The following is a 27,592-nucleotide window of genomic DNA, read 5'->3' on the forward strand; positions in this document are numbered from 1 at the left end:
AACATAAACAGAAATTCCTCCAAGGAATTAAACCCCATTCTACCAGATGGGAGAACTTTCAGACCTCCTGGGGCTGAGGGTGGGATTCACGATGCAGTTCTGCAGGGGTGTGTGTGACAGGAGGGACAGGTGAGGGGCAGGGGGAGCTTAGGCATTCACTAGAGAAGGACTGCATGTGTGCATACCTGATGGCCTTTGGGAGGTTTGGACCAGCAGTTTGAATGGGATCTATTTTCCTAATTATAGAAACCCGGTCCTGGCTATAATAAAAGCAGGTGTTACCAAAACACACAGGGTGCAAGAAGGATGTCCACCGTGTCTGCTCATTTATTCGCATTCCGCTTAACTACTCGGTGCAGCCCAGTGCGAGGCCAGCCCTCCATGGTCAAGGCAAAGTTCCAAATTCTCAGACGCTCGGCTTTGGGGGGGGGGTGGCCCGTGGATCCCAGAAGGTCCACAAACGAGCCTCAACAGTCCTGGAAACTGAAATGTGCATGAAACTCTGGGCAGAGGGGCACATGCATATTCCCCCCCCCCTTGGGAGAAAAGGATTTTCACAATTATCTATGATGTTCCCCAAAGATTAAAAAATCATATTCTTAGGAATTAGGAGGAAATTTGCACTGGATTCTCTCCCTCCTTCATGATGTGGTTGATGATACGGTCTGGTAGATTTCCTCTTTGGTTCTAAAATGAATTAACTAGAGCCGTTTTCCCTGATTAATGAATTCCTTCCCAACTGATTATGTACTACAACAACGACAGAAGCACTCACAGTTCTCCTTGCTAAAATTTCTTCAGTGTCTCTCAGCGGCAGCCATGAGACGCTTTCTTGTAACTGAAAATACCAGTGATAACCTGCCTCGATTGTTGATGTCAACTGACATAAGCTACTGCTAATTAACTTTGCCCAAGAGAACTTCTTTTGATCCTGAACTTCAACTTTCCAGGGGGTGAGGGACGGTTCTTCAGAACGTGTGGTTAAGTGTGAAAGTCCTGAATGATGATCTGTGTGCTCGGCATCACCTCTCATCCCCGGGGGGGCTGCCCTTTCCTCTTGCCCTGTAAGGACAGAGTCCAGTCCTATGGAGACACTGAATCCAGAGGGAGCAAACCCTAAGGGGAAAGTATCCCCTGCATGAAATTTAAACGGGCCAGGAGAAAAAGGAGGGAGGGGGAAACAGGAAGACAGTTCCGACATGAAACCTTCACCAATATTTTTCAGGGGCCAATGTTGTCAGCAAGGCCCTGAAAGCCGGATGGGCAGGTTTTCCCGGTTGCAGGCTGAACTTGAGGTTATAAGTTGTGATCCTGGAGAGGAGCCAGGGCCCAGACAAATCAGTTTTGTCGACCAGAGAAAAGCCCTTCCATGTTTTCCAAACTCCACGACTGGCAGCAGCAAGAGTAAAGGGAGTTTCTCTCTCTGCCCTTCGTTTAGAACTGAGAACCAAGCCCTTTTGAGAAACCATCGGATCAGTGCTGTTTGACAGAATGCGAACCTGGCATTGAAATGTTTGGATGAGCCAACAGCCAGGACCTTCTCGGCCACGGTGGCGTGTTGATGCCAATGACGTGTTTTCAGGCACATTTTCAGAAACAGAAAATGAAACAGTAAATAGTCTTACGATCGCTTCATAAAACATGATGAAACTTTTAAAGGACAAGATTCAGGGAGGAAGTTTAATTGTCAAAATTAGTGAGAATCCTCTGTTCTCTTCATAATGGGAAGCAAATTGAAAAAAAAATATCTGGCAGGCTTTGCTGTTGACACACTCAAGAGAGTAAAATCGAGTTGTATTTTATGACTGGAGAGAGGTCATGAAACAAAGTCAAACGGGGCCTCCTGACAGCTCATTTTGTTTTGTAGCAGACCAGAAAAACAAAAACAAAAACAAAACAAAAAACCCTACAAACAAACAGAAAAACAACCCACTCAAGACCAACAATACACAGGTAATACACGGGTAACCGGAATCGGGTCAAACATGGAATTAGGGTTCCTGTATTTTGGATTGCTTAGATCACTTCCGGGAAAAGGAACCTATTCAAAACAGATATTGTCCATTTATGGCATTTTCATCAGTTTTCTCGTTCCAGTTATCTGAAGACAGCCTGGCCTTGGTCGTAGCTATTTTACTCTTTGGGTTTTATGCAAACTCTAGGGCATACTGGCACGAATAAGGCAGCCAACTGCAAATAATCCACACCTTGGGGAAACAGTTCACTGTTACCCAAGTAAACACCAGGCACCTCCATTAGTCACCCACTCAAAACAGAAATGGCCAATGAGGGACCAGAGCCCAGCCCTCCATGCCAGAAAAGGAAGCACGCTGCTTTCAAAATCCCAGTCTTTATTATCGCCGACTTACTGCACACTGCCCCAAAGCCCTACAGCTCTTCTCATGGGAAAGCTTCGCAGGCACCATCCCTTCATGGTTCCCAAACTTTTCTAGCCAAAACCTGACACGGGGTCCTTCATCGATGCACACTACGACGATAGGACTTTCCCTGGAAAGGCAACCCAAGGGGCTTCAGCCATCGACCCTAATGGAATAAATCCACAAGAACTGAAAAGATTGTCAGCTAGACTGGTAGGCAGAGACCAAGCAATAGGGGCCTTTGTGTTTTATTGGCTTCTCACCTGCTCTGCCAGCTCCTCATCTGAAGCCTTCAAGATGTTTTCCAAACACACATCTCTGAATCATAATGTGAATTCCATTTACGGAAAGGTGGGGACTTTTAATATAACAAATGAACCCATTTAATGACTTTATGCTTTCATATGTTATAGGATCTCTCCTGCTTTCAATAAGTGGATATAATTTTCTTTGTATTACCCTATTATTAACATAGTTAGTATTATGAACATATATTTTCAATCACATTATAAGTTTTTTTTTTTTAATTTTCTCCACCTAGGATTCTCTTTTGAAAATACTGTGGGCAGCTAAGACAGCAAAAAGGAAGGTCCTTTTTGCAATACACATTTACCCCTTCCCCTCTTTGACTAATCAAACACAGATCTTCTTGTACTTTTGAATGTCTTTATAAAGAGTAATGATTAGTCTTATGTTTCAATGTCCACTGGTTATGCTTTACTTTTTTTTTAATACAAGAGTCATCTGCTGTTTATGTATTTATCATGTCTTTTTTTATTATACTCAAAATACTTTTATTCATTAGCTTATTCAATATATATTATGAAAATGAGATTTTCAAAATTCTCCTTCCTCCTTCCATTAAACTTCTAGTACTTAATGCTATTTATAAAATACGACTTCAGTTCTTACAATACAGAGAAAACACAATATTTGAAAATAACTGGAAACCAGAGGAGACTATGGGCCAAAATTCCTCTCTCTGCTCTAATACTTTAATAACAGGCACAGAAAAATAAAACCACACATGTGAACTGCCCTGACCCAACAGTTCCTTTGGGTAATCTAGTCTCGAACAGATCGGTACTAAAATGTTAACTGGGTCTGACCACTCCCCCAAATAATAAGAAGGCATCCACATTACATGTGACAGAAAGGTCATAAATGTCATCACATTTGCCAAACCAGAATGGTAATGTGTCTTCATATTTATCGTAAAATGGTAAATTTACTTGAAACCACATTTCAATAACCATCTACTGTACTTCTCTTAAAATGATCACAAGTGATCATTTGAAACTCTGTTCCTTGTCATAGATAGCACATGGATTCTAAGTTAAAGGCTTCCATGATATACATTTTTTATAATTATCAAGTAGAGGTTACTAGTTGTATAACCTTAGTTTCCGTGATGTTGAGTTTTATATTTTTACATTTTTGTAAAGATGGGAGGAATTTCCTTGAAATTCACAATTCATGCTTTGCATGTTCCAAATCATGCTTAAACTAATTCATTAATAGAAAGCATCCATGTAAAGGTAGATTCTTAAAAAGATACCACATTTTAAATCAGTAATTTTTTAAAGCTTGAAGCAGCAATATCAACAAGAAAGACTGTGCTTCCAGGGATCCCATCACAGAAACTTCTAGAACATCACAGGCATTTCTAGAACATCACAGACACTTCTAGAAGTTTTGAAATTTGGATTTGTTGCCATGTAAGACCCTGCACTCTCATTTTAGTTTCGACAGATACATACCTCTTCCACTCCGACCGACAAACCTGAGGTCATTGAATCTTGCAACTTGGTTTTTCATGGCTGCGGTGGCATTTCTCAGTTCAGCTGAGTAGTTTTCATCATTGCCCGCCATCACAGTGACTAGAGTGCCATCTGGGACATCCCCCAGAGCCACCACCTAAACACCAACCAAGGGACAGATGCAGACATCAGAAATGTTGTACACTTTTATGCCATTGATGTTAATTGTTCTAAAATTAAAATTAAGTGATCCTTTAAAAAAAGTATTTATTTATTTTAGAGAGAGAGTGCACGCACAAGAGAGCAGGGGGGAGGGGAGAGCGGGAGTGATTCTCAAGCAGATTCTGATCTGAGAGCCAAGCCCATAATGGGGCTTGATCTTATGACCCTGAGATCATGACGTGAACTGAAATCAAGAGTTGGACGCTCAACTGACTGTGTCACCCAGGTGCCCTAGTGATCCTTTTAAGTTTGCAAGGGATAAGCAAGACAACAAGAAAGTTATTAATGGGAAGAACTTCTTTGAACACCATTATGCAGAACTAAATATAAATTTTGGAGTCCTAGAACATTCACCTAATAAAGCCACCTAAGGTCACTCGGTGCAGCTGGGACAAGACAGCAAGGACTTTGAAAACTATGCCTTTTCATGAATGCAATCATCTTAATATCTGAGAAATGCAATGTCTTCTGTTTGTAAGTTTATAACCTGACCCATTGCTCGCTTATCCAGATGTCCACTGACAGGCCTTACAGGGCTCACTTTGCTTTTAGGTGTTTAAACTTATTTCTGCTAAAATTAAATTAAATCTTTACAATTGACTTGCTGATGATTCTTGAATGACTCTTCCTTTGTAGTTCCTCTTTGAGACCCCCACCCCCTACTTGCTTCTCTTATTTTGATTATCAGTAGCTGGGAATTCTGGCATGCAAGGCAAAAAATCAGAAATCTACTCTTTGCTCATTACTAATTGCAAAGTCAACAGACCTCAGAGAAGAGGGGTCTCACTTTCGCGTACTGCTCTGAATTCAGGAGTGGAACTACGTGGCATTTTTATATCTGTGGGTCCCCTAGATGTGTCAACTATGTCCTGATAGATGACTGAGGTTTTCCCCAAGCCCAGATGGATCTTCAAGAATTCCTTTAATGTAACTGAATAGGAATGGATTTCCTAATAGGGCTACTGAAGAAAACTGTTGGATAAATATTTTTGACATTCAGGTCATAAAAAAGCAGTAATTTCAAGGTAAAATGCTCTGAAGAGCATGACAAAGATGGTTTGTGCAGTTGGTTCTAGTTCTTGGCCATCATTTGACTCTTCTGGAAAAGATTTTTTAGGGGCTAGATAATTATTATTAGCTATATTTCCTTTGTTTCTATTTTTTTAAAGTGGTCATAGGATTTCAAATCAAAATGCCCCAACTTTTTCTATTCCTATCATTTCTGATACTCCTCATGGTAATTTCTCAGTAGTGAATTCTGTGTTAATCATTCAGTTATATAATCACTTTCTTCATTCTGTATCTGAGTTGTAAGAGCAATGAATTCGCCAGGGATTATTATTCCTTTTTACCTAAGCATCATGACATACTTGGGTTAACACCTATATTTTCAATTCCCTTTTTCTGCCTGTAAATAAGGCTGCCATAGGCTCCCTTGTACGATAGCAGAGCCATTGTTTCTCGAAATGCCCATCTTCGTTGCCTGCTTGGCCATTACCCCTTCCCCGTGTCATGCAGGTGACCATCTTTTGCTTTTATTTCTTGTGATGCATCAGCTTTCAGTTTCTGAAGAGTATGACAGGGAGGGCAAGGCATCTCATCACAAGGGGCCAGGGGACCAGGAGAACGAGCCCACCCAGCAATAGATAGATATGTTCACCTGTCTTATCCCACTTGCTCTGTGGAGCACAGTCTGGGCTTTTATCTTTCTTCCTAATCCTTTCCATCCCAATGCTGGGCATGTTTTCCATGAAGGAGATTTAAAAACACAGCTATTTATTCCCCAAGCACTCTCTAATTAGATATTTAGTTCCCATTATAAGTGTGTTTGTTGCCTTTTAATTAAGAGCAGTAATACGACGATTCCCTTTTGTTTCGAAAACATCATTGAAATATATCTCCTTGATCAGTTATTTACATATTTTACCTTTTTTCTCCTATTCCCACAAAATGTGCTGGCTCTATTCTGCTTTTTTCAGTCTCTGAATATTTTTTCCACTTTTTTCTCTCTCACTGTTTTCACTTCCTTCTGTAAAATTAGCTCACAGTGTTGAAATGCCCTCCTTGAACACATATTTTTACTTCCTCATCCCCATCTCCCTGTGATGACCTGGCTTCTCTATTTTAATCCGACATTTAGTTATACTTAACAAACGAGGTTTTTAAACTGAATAACTTCTTGTTGGGGAAGAATCTGGGAAGAGGTTAAAATAAGTAAATCTTGTTGTCTATCTTCCAAAATGTATGCTAAATCACCGTCCTCCCACTGGCTCCTCTCACGGTACTCCAGGCCTGTTCTGCTCCTCTCTCATCTTTCCAAAACTATCCTTGTCAGTTTTTGGCAAACTCAGGAGACCTTCACCAAGTAGAAACAAATATAGAGTAAAATGATCATGGTGGCTAAATATGAAAAGGTTGTTGATGTTGGAATTTAAGACTAACAAAATTAGCAGTTTAACCCTTTCTACCCCTACCTTTCTAAAAAAAATGCAGCAAAGATCAAAGATATGTGGGTGCTTGAAGATAATTTTCTTTTGTTTTGTATTTTATTGATCTGAGAGATCTTCTTTCTCTTTTTTGGCAGGAGGATGGGGAGAATATTAAATTACACTAATAACCTATATCGTCTAATTGTTAACAAGCACACTTAGACTAGATTAAAAAATTAAAAAAATTAAAACTAACACGTCTGCTAATTTGGTACAGATTGTCCCACTGATAGACAATAAGAAGAGCATAAAAAAAAAAACTCACTTCAAACAGAAAAAAAAAGAAGGAACTGGAATGAAAAGCTATAAACAATAGGTAAGGAAACACAAACATTTACATTTTAACACAGACCAAACAGACAAGAAGGGACTTGCTGGCCAAAGGATATCTCATATTTCGTTTTACTTCTCTGTTTTTAAAGTATCAGGAAGTTGGGCAAAACATTAGCCCTTCTATGCACTTCATGAGTCTCCCCACACTGGGGTTGGCTAGGCTGTTCACAGTCCAAACTGGCATTTCGAACAACTCTAATTAGGTTGAAATTACAGTTACAATTCATTTATTTCAGATCCCTTAATTTTCCAGAGTTTCAAAGAACGCTGTGGAGTGGAACCCAGAATTCAGCCAAGATGACATTTAATGCATACCTAGGGACTGCAATCTTGCCGACAGAAACACTACTTACTGCTTTCTTACGGAAAGAATATGACTATTAGCATCCAAAACCTCTGAACTTGCTGACGGCATGTTTATGCCTTTGGACCCTGGTGTACCGGGGCCTAAACAAACTGTAAAATTGCAGTATTTAAAAATACATATATATCCTAAGTCATCTACATAGCTCTTTAGGCTGCTTCTGGAAATAGCAGGTAACTCGTAGCAAACTGAAGATTTTCCCAGTAGTAAAATAGCTCTCTTTTGTACTAAAAAAAATTAAAAATAAAAAATAAAGGTGTTCCATGGGAAAAATGAGGGTGGGGTATGTTTTGGGGTCCAGGATAAGCAAACAGGAAGATTTTAATCTATTTGAAGGAAAAATTCATAATTCAAAGTCTCCCTTTAGTTTCTAAGATTCAAACAGGGGATTTACACATAGGATTTCAGAGACTGGGAGAGAATCACTTAAATGCTCTGTTCATCAATATCATCAGACTTTACCACTGTTTCACATTATCTCCTCCTTATTACAGGGAATATAGTCATTCTTTACCGATGAACTTCTTAAAAAGATTGTCTGGGGCTTATTTGAAATCCACATTTTGAAGTCGTAATTTGTACAGAAACTGTCCAGGAGGCGGGTAGATGGCTAAGTGAGGACTGGGGCCAAGGATACGGAAGCAATCAACCTGGACACAGTCACGTCGTGAAGGCTATCTTGCTTTTCTGCCTAACCTTTGGGTTCGTTCCCTCACTGAAAATGCTGTCTGCCCCTTCAGTTGTGCAGGGAGCAGGCTTCCTTCAGGAAGAGGCCTCTCTTGATGGGGACGGAGCGCTGACAGATATTACTCAAGTGGCCTCATTTCTCTGCTGTCCTTCCCTTTCTTCCATATATTCTCAAGATCCACTTGAAATTTTTTCAAGAGAGCTATGCCTTGGTCATTTAGGAGACGATAAACTATTACTCAGTAAAACAAATCTGATTTATTTTATTTTAAAGTCAATTGTCATTTTGAAAAAAGAAATCTCTTTGGTTACTAAGATTTCTACGGAAAGAATCCCCTGATGCCTCATAAAAGCAAGTTATATGATTTTTTACAGTGTTTTAGAAAAAATATATAATGCTTGTCTTGGGGCGGCTTGAGAAACTCCATCACTTCACCTCCTGAAGATTATTAATCACTTAGTGTTTTGATATGTTTGGGCGTTGGTTCCTGGCAGAGGAGGGGACATCCAGAAGAGATCCTGATTTACCCCCAAAGGAAGCCACAGATCTTAGAACCCACTCCATTGATGTGTCAGGGGCCCCCGTTTAAATGACCCGATGGGCGATTATCAGCTTGTCTCCTCCCTCTGCTCTTATCTCAAAGAGGCCCCAGGGCCAAGCCCTGTCTAGTCCCCTGTCACTGAGTGGACTCAGTCCTGTCCTCTAGCTAGAGAGCCTGTTTAGGTAAAGAGATTAGAATTATTTAAAATTGAAATGAGCTCACCACCTAAATCTACAGAGATGAAGGACAACAGGGAAATAGCCCAGTTGGGCTGCTCAACCCACTCCCCATTCCCTTCCCCTCAAAACCTTCTGCTTCCAGAACACTGAGGCACTTCTAGAGACATAGGCAATGACATATTTTCTTTTGTTCTAGGAATTATAATGTAAGTTCGGAAGGTGCATAAAGCTTAAAATTAAAGAACTCCCTCAGTACTTTATAAAAAAGCCAACACTGCCCCTTGTAACTAGATCAAGATCCAGTGAAGGCCTGGAACCATTTAAAAAAAAAAAAGAAAAGAAAAAGCTTATGTTAAATTAATCTCCCCTTAAAGGGCACAATTACCTTCAAACGAAAGAGTAGCTGATCTTTACAGCTCCCCCCACCACCCGCCTTTCTCAGCCCTTTCAAAGAACAGGGAATGACTACAGATTGTACTAACAAGTTGCCCCTTCTGAAACCCCCTCAAGACAGAAAAATAGAATCCCCACCCCCAAAATTAAATTTCTACTTTTTGGCGGGGTGTGTGTGTAGGATGTGGGGAGGCGGTGGTGGTTGTTGTTTTTAAATTCAATTTTACTTTTTCAGTGTTGGTGGTTTTAAAACGCCCAGTTCGGTTTCTACATCCTCCTTGAAGGCCGAGGGTTTTAAAGGCAGCTTGACGCTAGGGCAAGATTAGGGGCTCAAGTGAACCAAGACCCCTTGAGCGGTTCATCTTAAGTTTCGAGATCCCGGCCACCCGCCTCCTCAGACAGAAATGCCCCTGGCGGGTTAGACCCCGGCTCACTGAAGACAGCCTTGCCACCTTTCCAGGCCCCAGGCTTAATCTAGGTGAGCCAGAGATAAGGTTCGGGAGGGTTCCAGGAAAAGAAACAGGATTCGCTACTTGCGGCTTCTGGCAGGAGCAGACTAGAAGCTGCAAAAAAAAACTTCTTCAGAAAACTTTTGCAAAGCTAACTACGCCCTCCGTGGACTTTGGACATGCTAATTTCGATGGGACTGTTAAAGACGGGGTGGGGGTAGGAAGCCTTGACAGTTTTCCTTGTCATTTTATTTTCACTGACCCGAAAGTATAAAAGTAGCTTTATTTCCTGATGCCTCCATCGGAGGGAGGCAGAAAGGCTTGGGTGTCAAGCCAAGGGTCGGGGGAGAAGCAAGGGCGCAGACAGGCTTGCCAGAGCTGGGTTAAAACTTTTTCTACTTTACAGCAAAGCTAAGGACCTCTGTCAGGGAGCTCCCGGGCGGCCCTCAGTGGACCCCTCTGGGGGCATCCAGATTGTTTTCAGTCCTCCCTGGAGGCAGCCCCTGCGGGTTCCACCCCATCCATCCCCGTACACACACACACACACACACACACACACACCGAGGATCGCCACTGCAACCCAGCATCCCCGGTGTCCCGAGAGCGGGAGGATGGACCAGGGGCCGCGGGGGGCAGCGCCGGCCCCTTTCTAGAACCCGGCCCCGCCCGCCTGGCCGCTGCCCTCCCGGATCGCCCCCGGCCTCCGCCGGCCTTCGCCTGTCCTGTCCTCCCGCCACCCGCTCCGGGCCGAGTACCTTAAAAGCGATGGGCAGGGTCTTGTTGCAGCGCCAGTGCGTGGGCAGCACGGAGCAGAGGAAGTTGGGGCTGTCCGTGCGCACCAGCTCGCCGGGGTGGTCGGCCAGCACCTCCACCATGCTGCGGTCGCCACTCCTCAGCTTGCCGGCCAGGGCGGCGCCGGCGTCCGGGGCGCCCAGCGGCAGCGCCTCGCTCATCTTGCCCGGGCTCAGCGCGGTGGAAGGCGGCGTGAAGCGGCGGCTCGTGCTGGCATCTACGGGGATACGCATCACAACAAGCCGATTGAGTTAGGACCCTGCAAACAGCTCCTACCACGCGGCGACAGGGGCGCGGATCTTCGGCAAGCAGCTCCAGGGAGACCAACATACAAGTTCAGGGGCCTTTATTGCTGCGGGGGGAAGGGGACTGGGGGGAGGCGGGAGACCAAGTTACTAACAGTCCAGGAGCGGGGGGAGTTCTGTGATGCCGGTCAGCCTTACACCCGGCAGGGCTCCTACAACTGACAGCTTAAAGCTTTAAAAACTGGGCGACTAGAATCCAAAGTCAAATGCCGAGGGAAACTGTCTTCTGAGTCTTGCTTTTGAGAGTTTAACTTCAGTCTCTGGCTGTTAAAAAGAAAAATGTTCCCGGAGGCAAAACTCCCATACACTTACTAAAATATTTATACGGAGAGCAAAAGGACCAGCAAATACATAATTTGGAAGTTCCAGTAGTAAATCGCCTGTCAGTTTTTTTTTTTTTCCAGGTGAGTTTTGTCTAAAGTCCCAGTACAATACAAAATATACGAGTGTCGTCCGTACACAGAGCCACTTTCATCATGCAAAACTGGCTTCGGTCCTCAAAAGCAAGAGCTGCTACTTCCAAAGGTCATGCTACTAATGTATGTGCACGTATATATAAATATATACATATGCTCTACTTCATAAAATATTTACAATTCAATCTGTAGAGAATTTAAACACAACAGAAATCCATTAATGTTCGCTGCTGATTCTTTTTTTAAGTAGCCTTGAAAATAATCTTCAGTAGTTGAAGAAGGGCTGGGCTACAAATACTTGTCATGTTCTCTTAATAAATTCTGGCAAAACGCTCAGTTCAGAAAATTCAGTTTTTCAAAGAAAAGCTAATCTTAAAGAAAAAAAAAAGTCCAAGTCGATGACACTCAGAGTACAGCTCTCCACATCTGAGAACTCGGGTTTGGGGATGTTGGTTAAGTTTGTGGCTGATCCTGTGGTTGGTGGGAGTTGAGCAGCAGCCGAGTCACACGCACGCAGACACGCACTCTTCCGAAGCCAGCCACTGTCTACATCGACTCGGTGAGTCAGCCCGACTTGGGCAGTAGCGAGATGATCTTCCTCCAACGTCGCCCCAGCGCCAGCCGGTTAAATGCCGGGACGCACCTATACCTACGATCACCGCGGAACCGCAGCAGGTGGAGCGGGCCTTGAGAGGCTCCGCAGCGCTGATCGAAACAGACGGGGTGGCTCGAATTATACACGCAGTCACACTCCCACGCACACTGCCACGCACACGCAACTTCACGGCTTGCCCCGAAGCACAGCACACTTTCTCCTGCAGTTGTCAAAGGAAACAACCGGGGAAAAGTTCACGGGCAGGAAAGAAGTTGAACAGCCAGCCAAGAAACCAATTCATTCAAGAAAGAGAAAGAAAAAAAAAAAAAAAAATCGTAGCTCCAACGCAGGTCATGAAGCAGCAGCAAGGGTTGACTGTCTTCTGGCGTCCCCAGGAGCCCCAGGAAGAGGTGCCTGCCGGCGCAAGGCCGGGCAGCGTGGTGCCCTGGCTGGGTCCGGCCGCGGGGCGCCCGTCCCGCCTGCGCCCGCTGGCTCTATGAATGAGAGTGCCTGGAAATGAACGTGCTTTTACTGTAAGCCCGGCCCGAGGAATTCCATTCCCTCAGCTCGTTTGCATAGGGGCGGCCGCCGGCCAATCACAGGCCTTTCCGGTATCAACCAGGGCGCGGCTCACGGCCGCGGGCTCCTGGAATTGGCCCGCGCGCCCCCGCCGCCGCCGCCGCCGCCGCCGCCGCCGCCGCCGCCGCCGCCGCGCGCTACTGTACGCAGCCCCCGCGGAGAGTGCGAGGCTACCGCGGCCTCCCCGCTCTCCCCGCGCACCCGCATCCACGCACGCACACGCACACACTCACACATTCGCCCGAGGCCCCGCCCTGGTGCGAACCGCGGCCCTGCGTCTTTGCACACATGCACAGTCGCGCGGCCGCCCGCCCGGGGCTGCAGTGCGCAGCGGCGCCACAGGCGGCCGCGGTCTGGAGACCGAGGATGTGGAAAGAGAGGAGGCCGGCTGGCCCACGGAGGGCTTGGGCCGCGCGCCGTGCCCGGAACGGCCCTGGGGCCGGAGACCAGCTGGACGGAGGCGCCCCTTGCTCCCTGGAGATGCAGCGGCCGCCGCGAGGCTCCCGGGACCGGTGCCGGAGCCCCGGGGCGGCCCCAGGCCCTGCGCGGCCACCCACGGCCGAGCCTCTGCTTCCTCTGCGTGGGTGGGATTCGGCCGCGAGGGGGCTGGAGGGCCGAGGGCCGGGCCGCAGAGCGGCTCCGCGCCGCACCAGAGCCGGGTGGGCAGCAGTAGAGAAGTGGCGCTGATTCATTTAGTGAGGCCAGACGGTTCTCGGTCTCCACAACATGGTTTTGTGTTTTTAGTTTTCTCTCTTGGTTTGTTTTCTTTAATTGGTGTTTTTCACCGCGTCTGGGCTGCGGCTTAATTATGCAGCGCTCCCCACTGAGTCTGAGTGTGCTTCGCGGCGAGCAAAGGAGTGTCGGGATCAGAAAAGACCCCAAAGAACAAGCTCCGGGAAAGTTGAAAGCATCCGCTGGGCTGTTTCCCTGTTCTGGGAGCGTCGGCTCCCCCGCAGGCGGCACTGAAAGCCCACCGCTGGGCCCAGGTCGCCGAGCCCTGCACCCACCTCCGGCTCCCCGGAAACTGCTCTGGCTCCTCTCCCCGCCCCCGCGCGCCCGAGCGGCCCGGGGTGCTGAACCCACCCTGGCTTTGCGCGCGGGCGGGAACTTCCCCAGCGTCGGTCCCTGCGGCGCCGGGGGCATTTTCGAGGAGCTTAGAAGGGCCCCACCCCGGCGCGCAAGGCCCGTTCCCCCCTAACTCCCCACCCCCGCCTGCCGAGGGGCTCCCTAGCTCCCCGGGGACCCACTCCGCCCCCAACCCCCGCCGTGGGGTCCTCATGACCCGGGGGAGGGCTCTCACCCCACCCTCAACACGGAGACATCCTCTTCAACTCCCGAGAGTATGGGGGATCCCGTCCCGCGCCCCCCCACGGGGCCCCTCCCGCCCGCCGCCTCCTTCCCCACTGCGAACGCGCGGCTAGGGTGCTGGGGCCGCCGTCGCGCCGAATTCTTCTTGGGCTGGGCGGCTGGGGCCTAACGGATGCGTCCGTCAGGGCGGGCCTGCCGGGGAGGCCCTTCCCGGGCGCCCAGGCTGCTTCCCTTGCCCCAGGACTAGAGAGGCCGCAAGGGCTGCGCGGAGCCGCCGGGAGGCTGGCGGCGGTCGCGTAGGAGGCCCTGCGGGCCGCGGGCCGCGGGCTCGGGGCGGACGCCAGGGGGCAGCAGCCGTCCTCGCTGCCGTCCCGGGCGCCCGGAAACGCCCCCGATGGCGCGGGACTCTGCCGCCCTCCCCCTGGCCTTTGGGTCGCTCTTGTAGCAACACCAGTTTGAGGAGAAACGACTGGAATCGGCCGCTTCCCGCCCCTACTATCCCGGGCGGCGGAGCTGGTGGCGCAGGAAGCCTTCCGCGGGGGTCTGCGCTGTCCTGACCCGCCCGCATCAGAGTCTTTTTCCGAAACCCCTATGCACGCACTGCGCGGTCGGCCAGCTCGCCACCATGGGTGCTCCTGGCGTCCGCGGCACCGTCCCCCAGCCCGAGGCCTCGGCTCCCTCCTGCCCTTCCGAGCTTCTCCCCAGGTGGGCCGTCCCCTCGCTCCTCTGCCGGACACCCGGGACACTCCCGAGAACAACCAGCAACTTGCTGCATTTTGTTTTCATGGGTCTGGGGTCTCCGAAAACTGCTTTTTATTTTTTCCTTAAAAATGATTTTGAAGAAGCCGCATTTCAGGAGTAAAGACCCACAAAAGTCCCTTCTCCACCTTGGCGCAGCGATTCCAACTATTGCGCAGTGGCCAAGCCTCCGTGTCTGTCGGCCCCCGGCAGGGCTCGGACGCTGCCGGTCCTAGGGACGAGTTGGGGCGACTTAAACCCCTTTACGGCGGCTCAGATACATCGCTGTAAGAGCGCACCGAGCGCTCCTGGGGTCCGCCTCCACAGTACATCCCCAGGGACCTCCGCGGACCTAGAGGGTGCACAAAAATTCGACAGAGGCGAAAACGGGCTCTGATTTGGGGGATATAGCGGACTGGGGTAATTCGCCCTGCGGAAAGGTCAGAGAAGAAGGGTCCTGTGGGGCTTGGGCGGTTTGAAACCCTAAACCCTGCGAGGGGCTGCGGGTCGGACTCTCTGCGGCGATCTCCCTGGCGGGGTCAAGTTCCTTCCCCTAAAAGAGGTACAGGGATAGATGAAATCAAGTTTAGCCCTTCAAGCGCAGCACCGTGGGCGCTGCTCAGCCGAGTATCAACCAATAAATGTCGAGTTTGAACATCGACAAGGATGATAAGAGAGGAAAATCTTTTACTGATTTATTCTAAATCCGGCCGCCGCGCATTTAAGGTTCCTGGGACCTGCGCTGGCTCTAAGTGCGCCGTGCGGTGCACACTTAAAAACAAGATACAAACAAAATGCAGCAATCTTCCTTGTCGAGGAACTAAAATGAATGGAAAGCAGGCAGCGTGAGGCTCAGCTAAGGCGTACCTGGAGTCCCTTAGTCTGAAAGACTTTTTACAGACCTTACAAAGTTCATCATCGCATACGAAATGAAAAGTTCCTTCCCATCAGAAGAGTCCATTTTAGCGGCAATATAGAATTTCCCTTCCTCTGCCTCTCCAAGAAAGGAAAGGAAACACTACCACATTCACTCCTGGAATAATAGTAAAATTTACTCTTGTCATAATAGAAAAAAAAAAAAAAAAAGAGCAACAACGAAGCGATGTGTTGGGCGGATGCTATAAGATGGATTTTTCCAAATTTGCTGCGTGGGGGAAACTCCAATATTTCTCATAACAGGAATGAAATGTAAGTTTTCACAGGGAAATTTTAAAGTACTATTTGGTTAGTTGGAAGAAAAATATCAATTTCATTGGGAAAAATAACAGCTCCTTGACGTTCTTCTTCAACTTAAGGTAAATATAAAACAAAGTGGTCTCAGAAAATACCTAAATATTTTACACTTTTGCTGTTTTAAAACCCTCTCAAAAATAAAATATGCCTAAAAATAAGATTAGAATCTCAACCATTCTCTTAAATCAAAATTCTCCTCTGTGAGTAACATATTTCTAAGATTACATTTCTAAAAATGCCATATTTCTAGAAGAAAATTTTTTCTATCTCAGTGGACCATTTCAATGAAATAAAAACCAGAGAATGTATTTGGCTAGTGTTTCTGGACCAAACTGGTGCGGTTGATATAATGCCACAAGGATGGAGAATATTTTTGTGAAGAGAGTAACGTGTTAACGTCTGTGCAAATAACCTGCTATACACAGGGTTCCGTTTTCAACATTAGAATTTAAACATCCTTCTCCCCCCCACCCTCTGACGTGGCTTTGAGATTATTTTACTTTTGGAATCTAATTACTTTGGGGACAGGATTCTTTCGTTCTGTCACCATATCCTTCCTCCATATGAATGTTTTCATGGGATGTGGTGCTTCATGTGTGAACTGTTCACCATAATCCTGCAGCTCCCAAGTAGCAAACTGAGAAATTTTTAAAATTAATTTTCTTTCAAATTTAGGATGCTTAGTAAACATTTTACCCTCATAAAAGTTTTGCATTGCCACTGCAGTAACAAAAGTAATAAACTAGGTTATAACAGATGGAAGCCAAGCTCTATTTTTTTTTTTTTTTCAGAGAGTCATGTAGAGTCATTTAATAACAGCAGAATACACCTATGGTACACTACTCTGCGGTACTGAGGGTATCATTTAAAGTTTCATTGGAATGTTTTATATGGTTTGATATTTAAAATATGAAGAACAGCTTTTAAGTATTTTTGAATCAGCAAAAAAAAAAGAGCCTCAATTATTTGGCTAATTTATGTCATAAGTTATTTATAGATTTACACAGATAAAAATCATCTATATGCACATAAGAATGTGCATATTTTATTTAAAATATAATTTGGAATCCAACATACCGTGAACATCTCTAGATGGATTCATTCCGTGTACACATTCTGAAAGAACAGAAAGTAGGAAAATAAAAATAATTGTATAAATATACTGACGGCAAACACCAAATTTATTGATAGTTGATGAATTTTATTCTAATAGTAATACACGCAAGTATGAAAACTAAATTTCTGCATTTATTTTTAATTTTAATTTTAATTTTAATTTTTTGTTGTTGGCCGATTGCCCCTCACACTTTTTAGCACTGGAGATTTTTATAGTATATTGTCAGCTTTGGCACAGGAATAGCTTAAAACAGTAAACCAGCAAATAACAAATGAACTGTTACATTTGCACATGGTTATAGGGGACTTTAACAAATATTTTCCACTGCTAGCTAGGCTGAATCCTTATCTTTCATATAATCACCTTTTTAAAGCCTTGTATTTGATGCTAATGTGATATGAATATCAGAAATACATTTGGAGAATGTAAAAGTGAATCAGAATTCAAGGTGAAATTAAAACCAAACCCTAACTTAATGCCAAAATACTTGAAAATTGGTATTAGAGCAGAACTGAACTGCAAGAAGTAAAAACAAGTTTTTTAAAGCCATGAGAACAAATAATTTTGAGTACATCTTTTGAAAGAAAAAACCCGATAGGTAAACATTATCTTAACTTACTTCCAATAAGACAGTTTAGAAATATTTCCTCCTTGTTTGCTTACTCTCCTTCCCTATGCTAAGGAGGCAGATTATTTATACTGAAACCTCTCATTCTTGAAATAACAATAACATTCTTGAAATAATGATGTCAGTTGTTACTGAAAATAACCATCATATGATAATGGTCATATATTAATTACTTACTATATGCTGCTGCATATACAGTTATAGGTAAACCCATTAAGCAAAGTCATCTGAAGCTACTTCTCTTTCCTTTGCATATCTACATGAATTGTTCTGATCTTGAAATTACTGGGTCAGCCTTCTATATGATAGTGCTCAGCACTGAATGATTAACATGGAAGATATACCATTTTCAAAGCCTTAGGATTTGAGCATTTCAAAAATTGCAGACCTAAAGCTTTCAACTTTACTCCACAATATTAATATATCTTAAATTTTTTTTTTCAAACAAAGGTAATTATTTCAGATTTCCAGACGCTGTTTAAATAGGCAGGAGAACAAGATTTACAGCTCCTCAGTCTTATATTTTTTGCCAAAGCAAAAAGAGCAACTAGAATAATAAGGGGTTCTGCAAGACTGCCCTATGATGAAAGATTCAAGCAATTAAATACGTACTGTCTCCAAGGAGCATCCTTAAAACAAAACAAAACAAAACACCAAGATTGTGGTTTGCATATACATAAAATAACTCCATACAGATTTAAAAAAATAGAGCAGGGGAAAATCATTTGCACTAATTATGAATGATAAGGTAAGAAATATCAAATGTACCCTGAAGTTAGTAAGTTCACTTTTAATAAGCATGGGGAGGAATCCACAACAGTAATACCAACCAGGCAGCCAAATTCATATTAAAGAGACCCAGTAGAATGACTCTAGAAACCACCCTGGAAAGTCTTTCATGAGACCCTCAGAAGCCTTTCCATGTCAGAGGCTGAGACACAGAAGGAGCAAAGTAGAAAAGCAAATGTTTTGTTTACACACCTAATATTTCACTGGTTCTGAGAGAAAAACCCACTTTTTTTTTTAACCTAAAAACAAGGGCAAAAGTGAGCGAAGTTTAAAAGGGGTGTGTGTTGTCTGTTGGAAGTGGCCCTACTTTGTCCTGTGTCGGTAGGCTTGAGGCCACCTGAGGCCACACCATGAAGCTGGGGAGGGGCAGGGGAGGTCTGCAGGTGAGGTGGCACCTGTGCAGGTTGGCGGTCATTTGCCCAAAGAGTTTTTAAAGATGCTAGAACCTAAACTGTAAGAGAGGAGACGTCTTGGGTGTTTATGGCTGCAAGACTTCAATTTGGCTCCCCTACCCTCCAGCTCTCTCCCATGGATCCACGCCTTTCTTTCTTTCTCCCTTCCTCTCACTGAATGCTACTAAGTGCCAGGTACTGGCCAAAATGCTTTTATATAACTTCCTGCAACAACACCATGAATCCTTACCACAACACCATTACCATCTCCATTTTACCGACGAGGAACCTCGTACTCCGAAGGTTTAGGAGTCACTGTATTCTGCTCATGTGTGCATGTGCACACACACGGATGTTCACATACGGGTCTGAGTGCGTGATGAGCTGTGTTTCTTTCTGGCCACAGCTCTGTATTTTCATGGGTATCCTTGGTAGAGCTCTGACAAATTAAGCTCTAATCTCATCTGTCAGTTTGATCCTCCCCTGTTTCATCATCTCCATTAGACACTATCCCTGAAATTCTTTACACTGCAAATCTCAAATGTCTAGGAGTCACAGTCTGAAGTTATTTCTGGCCATCCACAGAGTTTGAGGAGCAAGTTAAGGTCCGTTTAGCTTTTAAATTCTTTTTTTTAAAGGTTTTTTAAAAATTTATTTGACAGAGATCACAAGTAGGCAGAGGCAGGCAGAGAGAGAGGGGGAAGCAGGCTCCCAGCTGAGCAGAGAACCCCATGCGGGGCTCGATCCCAGGACCCTGGGATCATGACCTGAGCCAAAGGCAAAGGCTTAACCCACTGAGCCCCCCAGGCATCCCTAGCTTTTAAATTCTTAATAAATATTAAATAATTCCCTCGTCCTTTCCTGCCTCCACTCCTTCAAAATGACATCTTTGGGACTTTCCCAGATATGAAGCACCTGATCGCCTTCCCTCAGCAGTTCTCTAAAGTTTTCTATGTGCCAGGCAGAGTGCTAGGCTAGTTGGTAACAAAGGACAGAGGAGAAGAATGGAGTGTGATTGTGTTACTGAGTGTCCATGGACTGTCAGGGCTCCAGGAAGATGGTGGGAGGAGATACAGGAAAAAGAAAAGATCATACCACCTGGTGGGCTTGGGAAGGCCTCCCTTCATAGTAAAGGTGATACTTAATGTGACTCCTGGAGGCTAGGTAGGCTTTTATCATGTGGTTGGCAGGGCTGGAGGAAGGGTTTGGGGAGGTGGGAGGGGATCGGGGAGAAGGTGCTCCTGGTGGAAGGGTCAGCAGGAAAGGATGTGAATTTGTGAAATAGAGCCGCATGTTAGTGTTAGTATAGTTAGTCGGAGTGTGAGCCTGGGATCAGTGTGCTCACCATGATACAGGTCACAGGCAGCTTACAAACCTGAAGAAATTTGCACTTCAGTGTGAGGGCAATGGCTTCTATGAAAGCCTTGAAATCTGGAGAACAACATGACTGATACATGTTAGAGGGAAGTAAATCTGTCAGAGGTGGATAGGTGAGTGGGAGGGGATAGAGATGAGGAGGAGGGAGCTACTGTGGTTGTCACACAAGGAATTGTGAACATCTGTGTTCAGGTGGGAACAATGGAGATGGAAGAGGGGGCGGTAGTGGGAGAAGAGAGTTTTCCCCACTTCTGGCCCAGGTGCCATGACCAGCAGTAGAGAAGACCAGAAGAGGAGGGGTGTGGAGGTAGACACGAGAATCTGGCTTTGGATGAATAGAATGGAGCTGTGGGTACTGGTGGGGAAAATGGCCGGGAATTGAGGACAGAGGTCCTCACAGATCTACAGTGGCTTCACACTGTACAGAGACTGTGTCTGGGGAGAGAGAGCATTGACAGAGTCCAAGACCATCAACATCTAAGGAGTTGATTAGAAAAAGGTGGAACCACCAAGGAGACTGAGCTAGGAGGAGAAAGAGGAGAGAATAGAGTCTTTATTTATTTATTTATTTATTTGACAGAGAAAGAGAGAGAGATCACAAGTAGGCAGAGAAGCAGGTAGAGGGGGAGGGGGAAGCAGGCCCTCTGCTGAGCAGAGAGCCTGATGCCGGGCTTGATCCCAGGACTCTGGGATCATGACCTGAGCAGAAAGCAGAGGTTTAACCCACTGAGTCTCCCCCCACCCTCCCCCCACCGCCCCCGGCTCTGGCGCCGAGAGAATAGAGTCCTTAAAACAAAAGAACATGGGAATTTTGAGAGGAAAGGCGTGTCTCAAAGGCCAAGGCCAAGGAGGGGCCATGGAGATGACGACTGAAACAATTACATTGGATTTGTCTCTAGGGGAGGCATGGTGACCTTTGCTAGAAGACATTCAGTGGAGCAGAGAACGAGGGGCAGCGAATGGATGTAGGGAGGGGGAGGTAGGTGCTTTGTGGAGGAGGGAGGAGAAAGGCAGAATGGCCAAGAGAGGGAAAGCCCAAACATGAGATGTGTGTGTGTGTGTTTGTGTGTGTGTTGAAGATGGAAGACACGTGAGGAAATTAACATTTGCTGTGTGCATTTTACCGAAGGTCATACTCATCAGGTCCCACCCCAACTAGCTTTTCTTGCTTTGCTCGTGGCATCCTCCTCCTCCTGGTTTCCAAGTTGGATCCATGGATTTATCTTTGAGCTCATCCAATCTGCTGCTGAGTCCTGTTTTTGGTTACTTTGCTATAATTTATCCCCCTTTTCTGTCCCTATTGCCATCCTTCTGGTTCAGGTTCTTATGGCCTTTCACCAGGTCTCCCTGCAAAGGTCTGCAAAAGTCTCCCACAAGAGAGCCTATATTAATTTCATATAGTACTTCCAGATTGATCTGCCATACCACTGCTCTGCAAACTCCATCACAGAATGCACCCCAACTTCAGAGCCAGCTCTTCTGTACAGTCCTACAGGATTAAGGGCTACCTTCCATCACCATCTTGAAGGTGATGTCTGTGCCTCAGATGAAATTTTCTCTCAAGGACTAAATATATGCTTCCTCATGTTCTCCATGACCTCTGAATGACCACTGAACTGTATTTTACTTTGTGTTATAGCTATTTGAATACATTGAGGAGTGGGGTGGGTAAGAGGGAAGTGTTGATTTCAGGTTTCTTTTCTTTTCTTTTTTTTTTTTTAAGAATTTTTTTTTAAAGATTTTATTTATTTATCTGAGAGAGAGGCAGTGAGAGAGAGCATGAGGGAGAAGGTCAGAGGGAGAAGCAGACACCCCATGGAGCTGGGAGCCCGATGCGGGACTCGATCCCGGGACTCCGGGATCATGACCTGAGCCGAAGGCAGTCGTCCAACCAACTGAGCCACCCAGGCGTCCCTTTTTTTAAGATTTTATTTATTTATTTGACAGAGAGAGATCCCAAGTAGGCAGAGAGGCAGGCAGAGAGGGAGAGAGGAGGAAGCAGGCTCGCCACTGAGCAGAGAGCCCAATGCGGGGCTGGATCCCAGGACCCTGAGATCATGACCTGAGCTGAAGGCAGAGGCTTATAACCCACTGAGCCACCCAGGCGCCCCTGATTTCAGGTTTCTATGTGGAATGACATTCCTGGTTTCTGTGTGGAGTGACATTCCCAGTTTCTATATGGAGTGACATTCTGCGGTGTAAACTTCTTGGCCTCTTACCATGATCCCATTCATCCTCCACCATAAAAGACTAAATTTCTTGGTTAGTAGCTCTGGGAATGGAAGCCAGGCATAGTAGGCAGAATCCTAAAATAGAACCTCAAGATTTCCCACTTTAATCTGTAAGACTGTGAATAGGATGGGGTGTCATACCCTGGCTATGTTACATGGCAGAAGGAATTTTTCTGATGGGATCGATGTCACTGATAGTTGGCTTGGAGTCAACCAAAAGGACAATTATCTGGGGGCCTCACCTGATCACATGAGACCTTTAAAGGTGGAGTTTCCTCAGACTGGGGCAGAAATGGGGTAGAGAAGGATCTGATGTGCATGCATTGTTGGCTGGATGATGGAGGGGGCCACGTGCAAGAATGGAGAGCAATCACTGCGTGTGACCCCTGGCTACAACCGGCATGGAAACAGGACCTCCTCTTGTAGTCCTAATAATCTGCCAATAATCTGTAGAAGCCTGGAAGTGCATTTTCCCCCCCGCAAAGCCTCCAGATAAGAGCTCAGCCTGGCCAACACCTTGATTTGTGGCCTTGTGTCTGAGCTGGGAACTCCCTGGGGCCCAGCTGGACTTCTGACCCACAGAGCTATGAGCTAATAAGGGGGTGTGGTGTAAGCTGCTAAATTTGTGGTAATTTGGTAGTGTGGCAGCAATAGAAAATTAGTACTCGGAGCATGCTTTTCCCCTCCTCTTTTTGTTTTGGGGAAGCACTGCCTGTGTGCTAATGACTAAGTCTTTATTTCTGTGGTTCCGTGGCAAGAAGCCATGTTCTGAGCCATGGGCTCCCAAAATCCTTGGTGATAAAGCTGATATTTTAATCCCTGACTTCCTGACTCCTTTGTCTGTCCCACAGTTGGTTCTGGATCACTGGGGAGCAAAGATATCTTTGATTGGGCTCCCTTAATGTCAACTGTATAATTGTCTTACTGTCTTCTGATTCACCCTCACCCCCATGCCAACACATAACCACTAGATTTTGAACACCTTGCTGATGAGGCTGCTTCCTCCTTCTTGAATCTCTAGATAGTATCGGCATAAACCGAATGTGTTTTGGAAACCCCTGGAGATCTGGTTAAGTGCAGATTCTGATTCAACAAGTTTAGGTGGGACCTGAGATCCCATCTCTCCACCAAGTTCTCAACCTGTTCTCAGAAAAGGCAAGAGCACCTGCTCAATATCCAGCAAACACTGTGCCCAGCACCCAGGAGCACACAAGAACCTGCACTGTCCCAAAAGTTTCCTTAAACAACATTGCCAAATGCAAACTGACATCAGAGCTATTTCTGATCTGGCTTTTCAAACTATTGTTATGGACTGAATGTTTATGTCCCCCTCCTCCACCCCTATTCATATGGTGAAACCCTAACCCACAATGTGATGGTATTAGGTGTGGACTTTGGGTGGTAATTAGGTTTAGATGAAGTCACAGAGGCGGGCTCTCATGATGGGATTAGTGCTCTTACAAGAAGAGATCTGAGAGCTTTCTCTCTCCTTCTCTCTCCCCTTCATGGTGGCACACAGTGAGAAGTCAGCCATCTGCAGGCCAGGAAGACGGCTCTCACCATAGTGTGGCCATGCGGGGCACCCTAACCTTGGACATCCAGCCCCAGAACTGTGAGAAATAAATTTCCATTGTTGATGCCACCCTATTGAGGGGATTTTGTGAGAGCAGCCTAGCCAACTAAGACAACTGTGATAATAGAATCTCCGTTTATCAGTGCATCCTCTAACAGACCTGACACCAAAAGCTTTACACGTATACTTCCCTTTAACCCTCTGGAAACAAATGGTCCATCCTTCTTGCCTTCACTTTACCATGAAGAAACAGAGATTTAGTGATTGGCCCAATTTCAACCCATGCAATTTGCCTCTGGAGCGCCCAGCTGTGACCAGCCATCAAATCCAGGTTGCAAGATGGTTCATATCATTATCCTATCACTAGTCAAGTTTCTTTACTGGATCTTGACAAGTTTCATTCAAACTATGTGGGTGGTCTTTCTCATTCTGGAACAGCACTACCCAATAGAAATATGATGTGGGGCATCTAGATAATTTAAAATTTTCTAGGAGCCACATTAAAAAAGTAAAGAGCAATGGGTGAAATTAATTTTAATACTATGTTTTTTTCACTCAGTATATCTCAAACATTTTTATTTCAACATGGAATCAATATAAAAATCAATGATATTTCCTTTCTTCCTCCCTCCCTCCCTCCCTTCCTTCCTCCCCTCCTTTCTTTCTTGCTAAGCCTTCCAAGTCCTATGTGTATTCTATAATGATAGCACTTCTCAATTCAGTCTGGCCACGTTTCAAGCCCCCAAGAGTCGGCTGTGGCCAGTGGCTACTGTTTTGGACGGTGCAATTCTAGAGTGACCCCTCAAGACAAAAATTCCCTCTGCGTAGCAATTTTGCTACTATTGGGCCATAGTTCATGTAAACCCTGTTTTTACTCTTGCTATCAGGGAAGGCCATTAAGTAATGCATCTTTCCTGATGCATACGTTCTCTCTGGGCTGTCCTGAAGCAAAGTCCAGAATTCATATTACAATATCACTTGATTGACAAAGAAGCAGAAGAACACACAGAAACTACAACTGAACTGCCAAAGCCGTGGTCAATACCACTGTTGTAGCTTCATAGCCATGGAGGAACCACAGATCAACCTCACGCATTGTTCACTTGCACTTAATGTCTACCAGCCACCAATGGCTCAGCCTACACAATAGTGCTCGGGCTTCCATGAGCTGTGGAAGACGATTACCGAAGCATCTCTTGTCTCTTTCCTTTACAACAAAATTGGTTTTCTATGAATTTCATATAAGCAACATGGATTAGAACAAGAAATTCTATTTTTAATAAACTATGATTTTAAAAATAGAATTGCGAAGTGGCTAAATGATACTCATCCTCCAATAGCATTTCCTATAAACAGGTTTATTTTGAAAGAGCATTTTTTTTTCAAAGTAACACTCAATATGTCAATTTGCTGATGACTTCTAGTTAAAAATATACTAATAGTTCAAACTGGTGAGGCAGCTGTTGGTCTAAGTTATGGAGTGAATCCTCCTCTCTGTCCTCCAGTGCTCAGAAAAAACAACAAAGGAGAAGATATGGGGCCAGATCTGTTACAGAAACCACTGGTTCTACCTCCTTGCATGGATCCTCAGGGGCTGCTGGGAACCTCTTAAGGTCCAAGCACCTCTTTAGGGCAAATGTACCTGGGTTCCACCCCTTGGTCTTGTGGGTTGAGCACAGAGGTCAAGAGGCTGATGTGTGGAGACTTAGAAGGAATGTGGATCTTCTCCACATTTTCTTTGGCTCATTAGTCATGGGCAGAAGGTGGTTTTCAGGGAACGGCTGAAAAACCACTCTCTGTGCATGAAACTGGTCTCGTCTTTGAATGATACTCTTTTATCCCAGCACTGTGGGAAGCACCCAAGCATCAAGAAGCATCTCAGAATCTACACAACAGGGCGGTGAGTTGATATGCTTTCCCATGGTTCTGAGTCCCCTCACTGGGGAATGTTACAGCAGAAAACCTTTCCAGAAGATGATAGAAGTTTTGAGTCTATAAAACAGCTGTAACTTCTAAATCTCCTTTACTTTAGGCTAAAATTCAGTTACTATCTTTAAAACCACTCCTGACACCATGGATGAGAAAAAATGCTCCATTTTACTAAAGGAAAGTAAAAAAATCGATGAATGAATGTGGGAAAGAATGCACAGGAGCCTCGTGCCTCGTTCCCGTGTCATTCCACAGTGAAGTCTCCTCCCCCAGGGAAGCAGTGTATTTTATTCCTTGTGTTTATGATTTACCTTTCCTCTCCTATCATGAAATAGGAAGGTATGATTTTTTAGCCCTATGCAACATGTATGTTTAAAAATAACTAGGTAGGTCCGTTTAACCAGTTCCTGAACTGTTAGACATAGGAAGGAGAGCTGGGGAGGAAGTGTAGGTCAATTTGATAAAATGAGCCCAATGATCCCTTGTGAGCTGATAGAGCAGTGAGGGGGACAACATGACATCAAACGTAGACCATGGTGGGTAACGGGGCAGCCAAGTATATATATATATAATATATGTATCTTCAAATGATGGGATGATTCACTTCCCTCCCAACAGCAGAAATTAAGTTTTGAAGTTGCTGATGGCATGATTGAATGAATGATGGCATGGTTCATGCAACCAACATAACCCTGGTCCGTCTGATTCAGGAGCACCCAACTTATGACTCAGCAGTAGAGACGCACCTCAAAGGAGGCTTCAGTGTGCTACTAGCCAGATGGCCCAGGGCCGCTTAGATACCTACCTCAGCCCAGCCTCAGTTTTCTTGCCTACAAGATGATCAGCACCATGAACATTTACACATAAATGCCACTTGGAGTTGTGAGAAATTGACCTGGCTGGGCGTTGACCTACATCAGCTTAGTGCTGGAGTGAACTTGGATTTTGAGTGGGGTGGGAAGGAGGCAAAAGGGGAACCCAGAATCAACTTAACACAATTGTCCTTTCTGTGGCCCCCCTCAGACGGTAGAGAAATTTCCCATGATTGTAGCAGAAATCATTAGAGAGGGACCCTAGAAGCTTGAGATAAATCTTGGGTGTGAATCAACTGTCTGTTCCCCACAGGGGAATCTGCTTAAGAATCAAGAGGGAGTAAGAAGTGTAGGTCTATGAGGAATTGCTGAGAAATCTATATTGATCAGTTAAGTAATGAATTGCCAAATGTTGGTCTTAGAGTGTTCTCCACACTCTGATAAGAAGGCAGATCCTCTCATGTTAATCCTGCTCTCTGTAGATTTAGAAAAACAGAATTTTACATGAAACAGTGGGCTAAGACTATCATGCTCTGCTTTGTTGCGGGGCCATGGAATTACCATGCTCCACAAAAGCCTGAAAATTTCAGTTGTAGTATGAAATAAAAAACAGTTTTAAAAAAAGCAATACTAGGGGCGCCTGGGTGGCTCAGTGGGTTAAAGCCTCTACCTTCAGCTCGGGTCATGATCCCAGGGTCCTGGGATCGAGCCCCGTGTCGGGCTCTCTGCTCAGCAGGGAGCCTGCTTCCCTTCCTCTCTCTCTGCCTGCCTCTCTGCCTACTTGTGATCTCTGTCAAATAAATAAATAAAATCTTTAAAAAAAAAAAGCAATACTAGAAGAGATCATTCTATTCTCTAATTACATAATTACATTTTCTGTCTGTAATACAGATAAAAATTCTAAGGTCTGCATTGCAATGGTTGGTTACATATTTTCAGATTACATTAATATTATATTATTATGTTCTTGTAATACTCACAT

At 45.3% G+C, this 27,592-nt stretch overlaps 1 protein-coding gene across 3 annotated transcripts in view; it reads right to left on the minus strand.

Moving 5' to 3' along the window:
• The window catches only part of LOC111155817 (runt related transcription factor 1), a 243,570-nt gene that overhangs the window by 76,637 nt on the left and 139,341 nt on the right, over positions 1 to 27,592 (minus strand). For 2 of the 3 annotated variants that reach the window (XM_022516233.1, XM_022516231.1), the window contains exons 2-4: positions 16,840 to 16,878; positions 10,552 to 10,805; positions 4,139 to 4,295 (exon numbers count right to left, since the gene is read on the minus strand). In XM_022516233.1, coding sequence (XP_022371941.1) covers positions 4,139 to 4,295; positions 10,552 to 10,805; positions 16,840 to 16,878 — 450 coding nt within the window. Of the gene's footprint in view, positions 1 to 4,138; positions 4,296 to 10,551; positions 10,920 to 16,839; positions 16,879 to 27,592 lie in introns of those variants that run through there. The other variant, XM_022516232.1, reaches the window with a different exon arrangement.

This window comes from Enhydra lutris, unplaced genomic scaffold (genome assembly GCF_002288905.1).
Source record: "Enhydra lutris kenyoni isolate GAN:26980312 unplaced genomic scaffold, ASM228890v2 scaffoldscaffold43, whole genome shotgun sequence".
In the NCBI taxonomy this organism is placed as follows: Eukaryota; Metazoa; Chordata; class Mammalia; order Carnivora; family Mustelidae; genus Enhydra; species Enhydra lutris.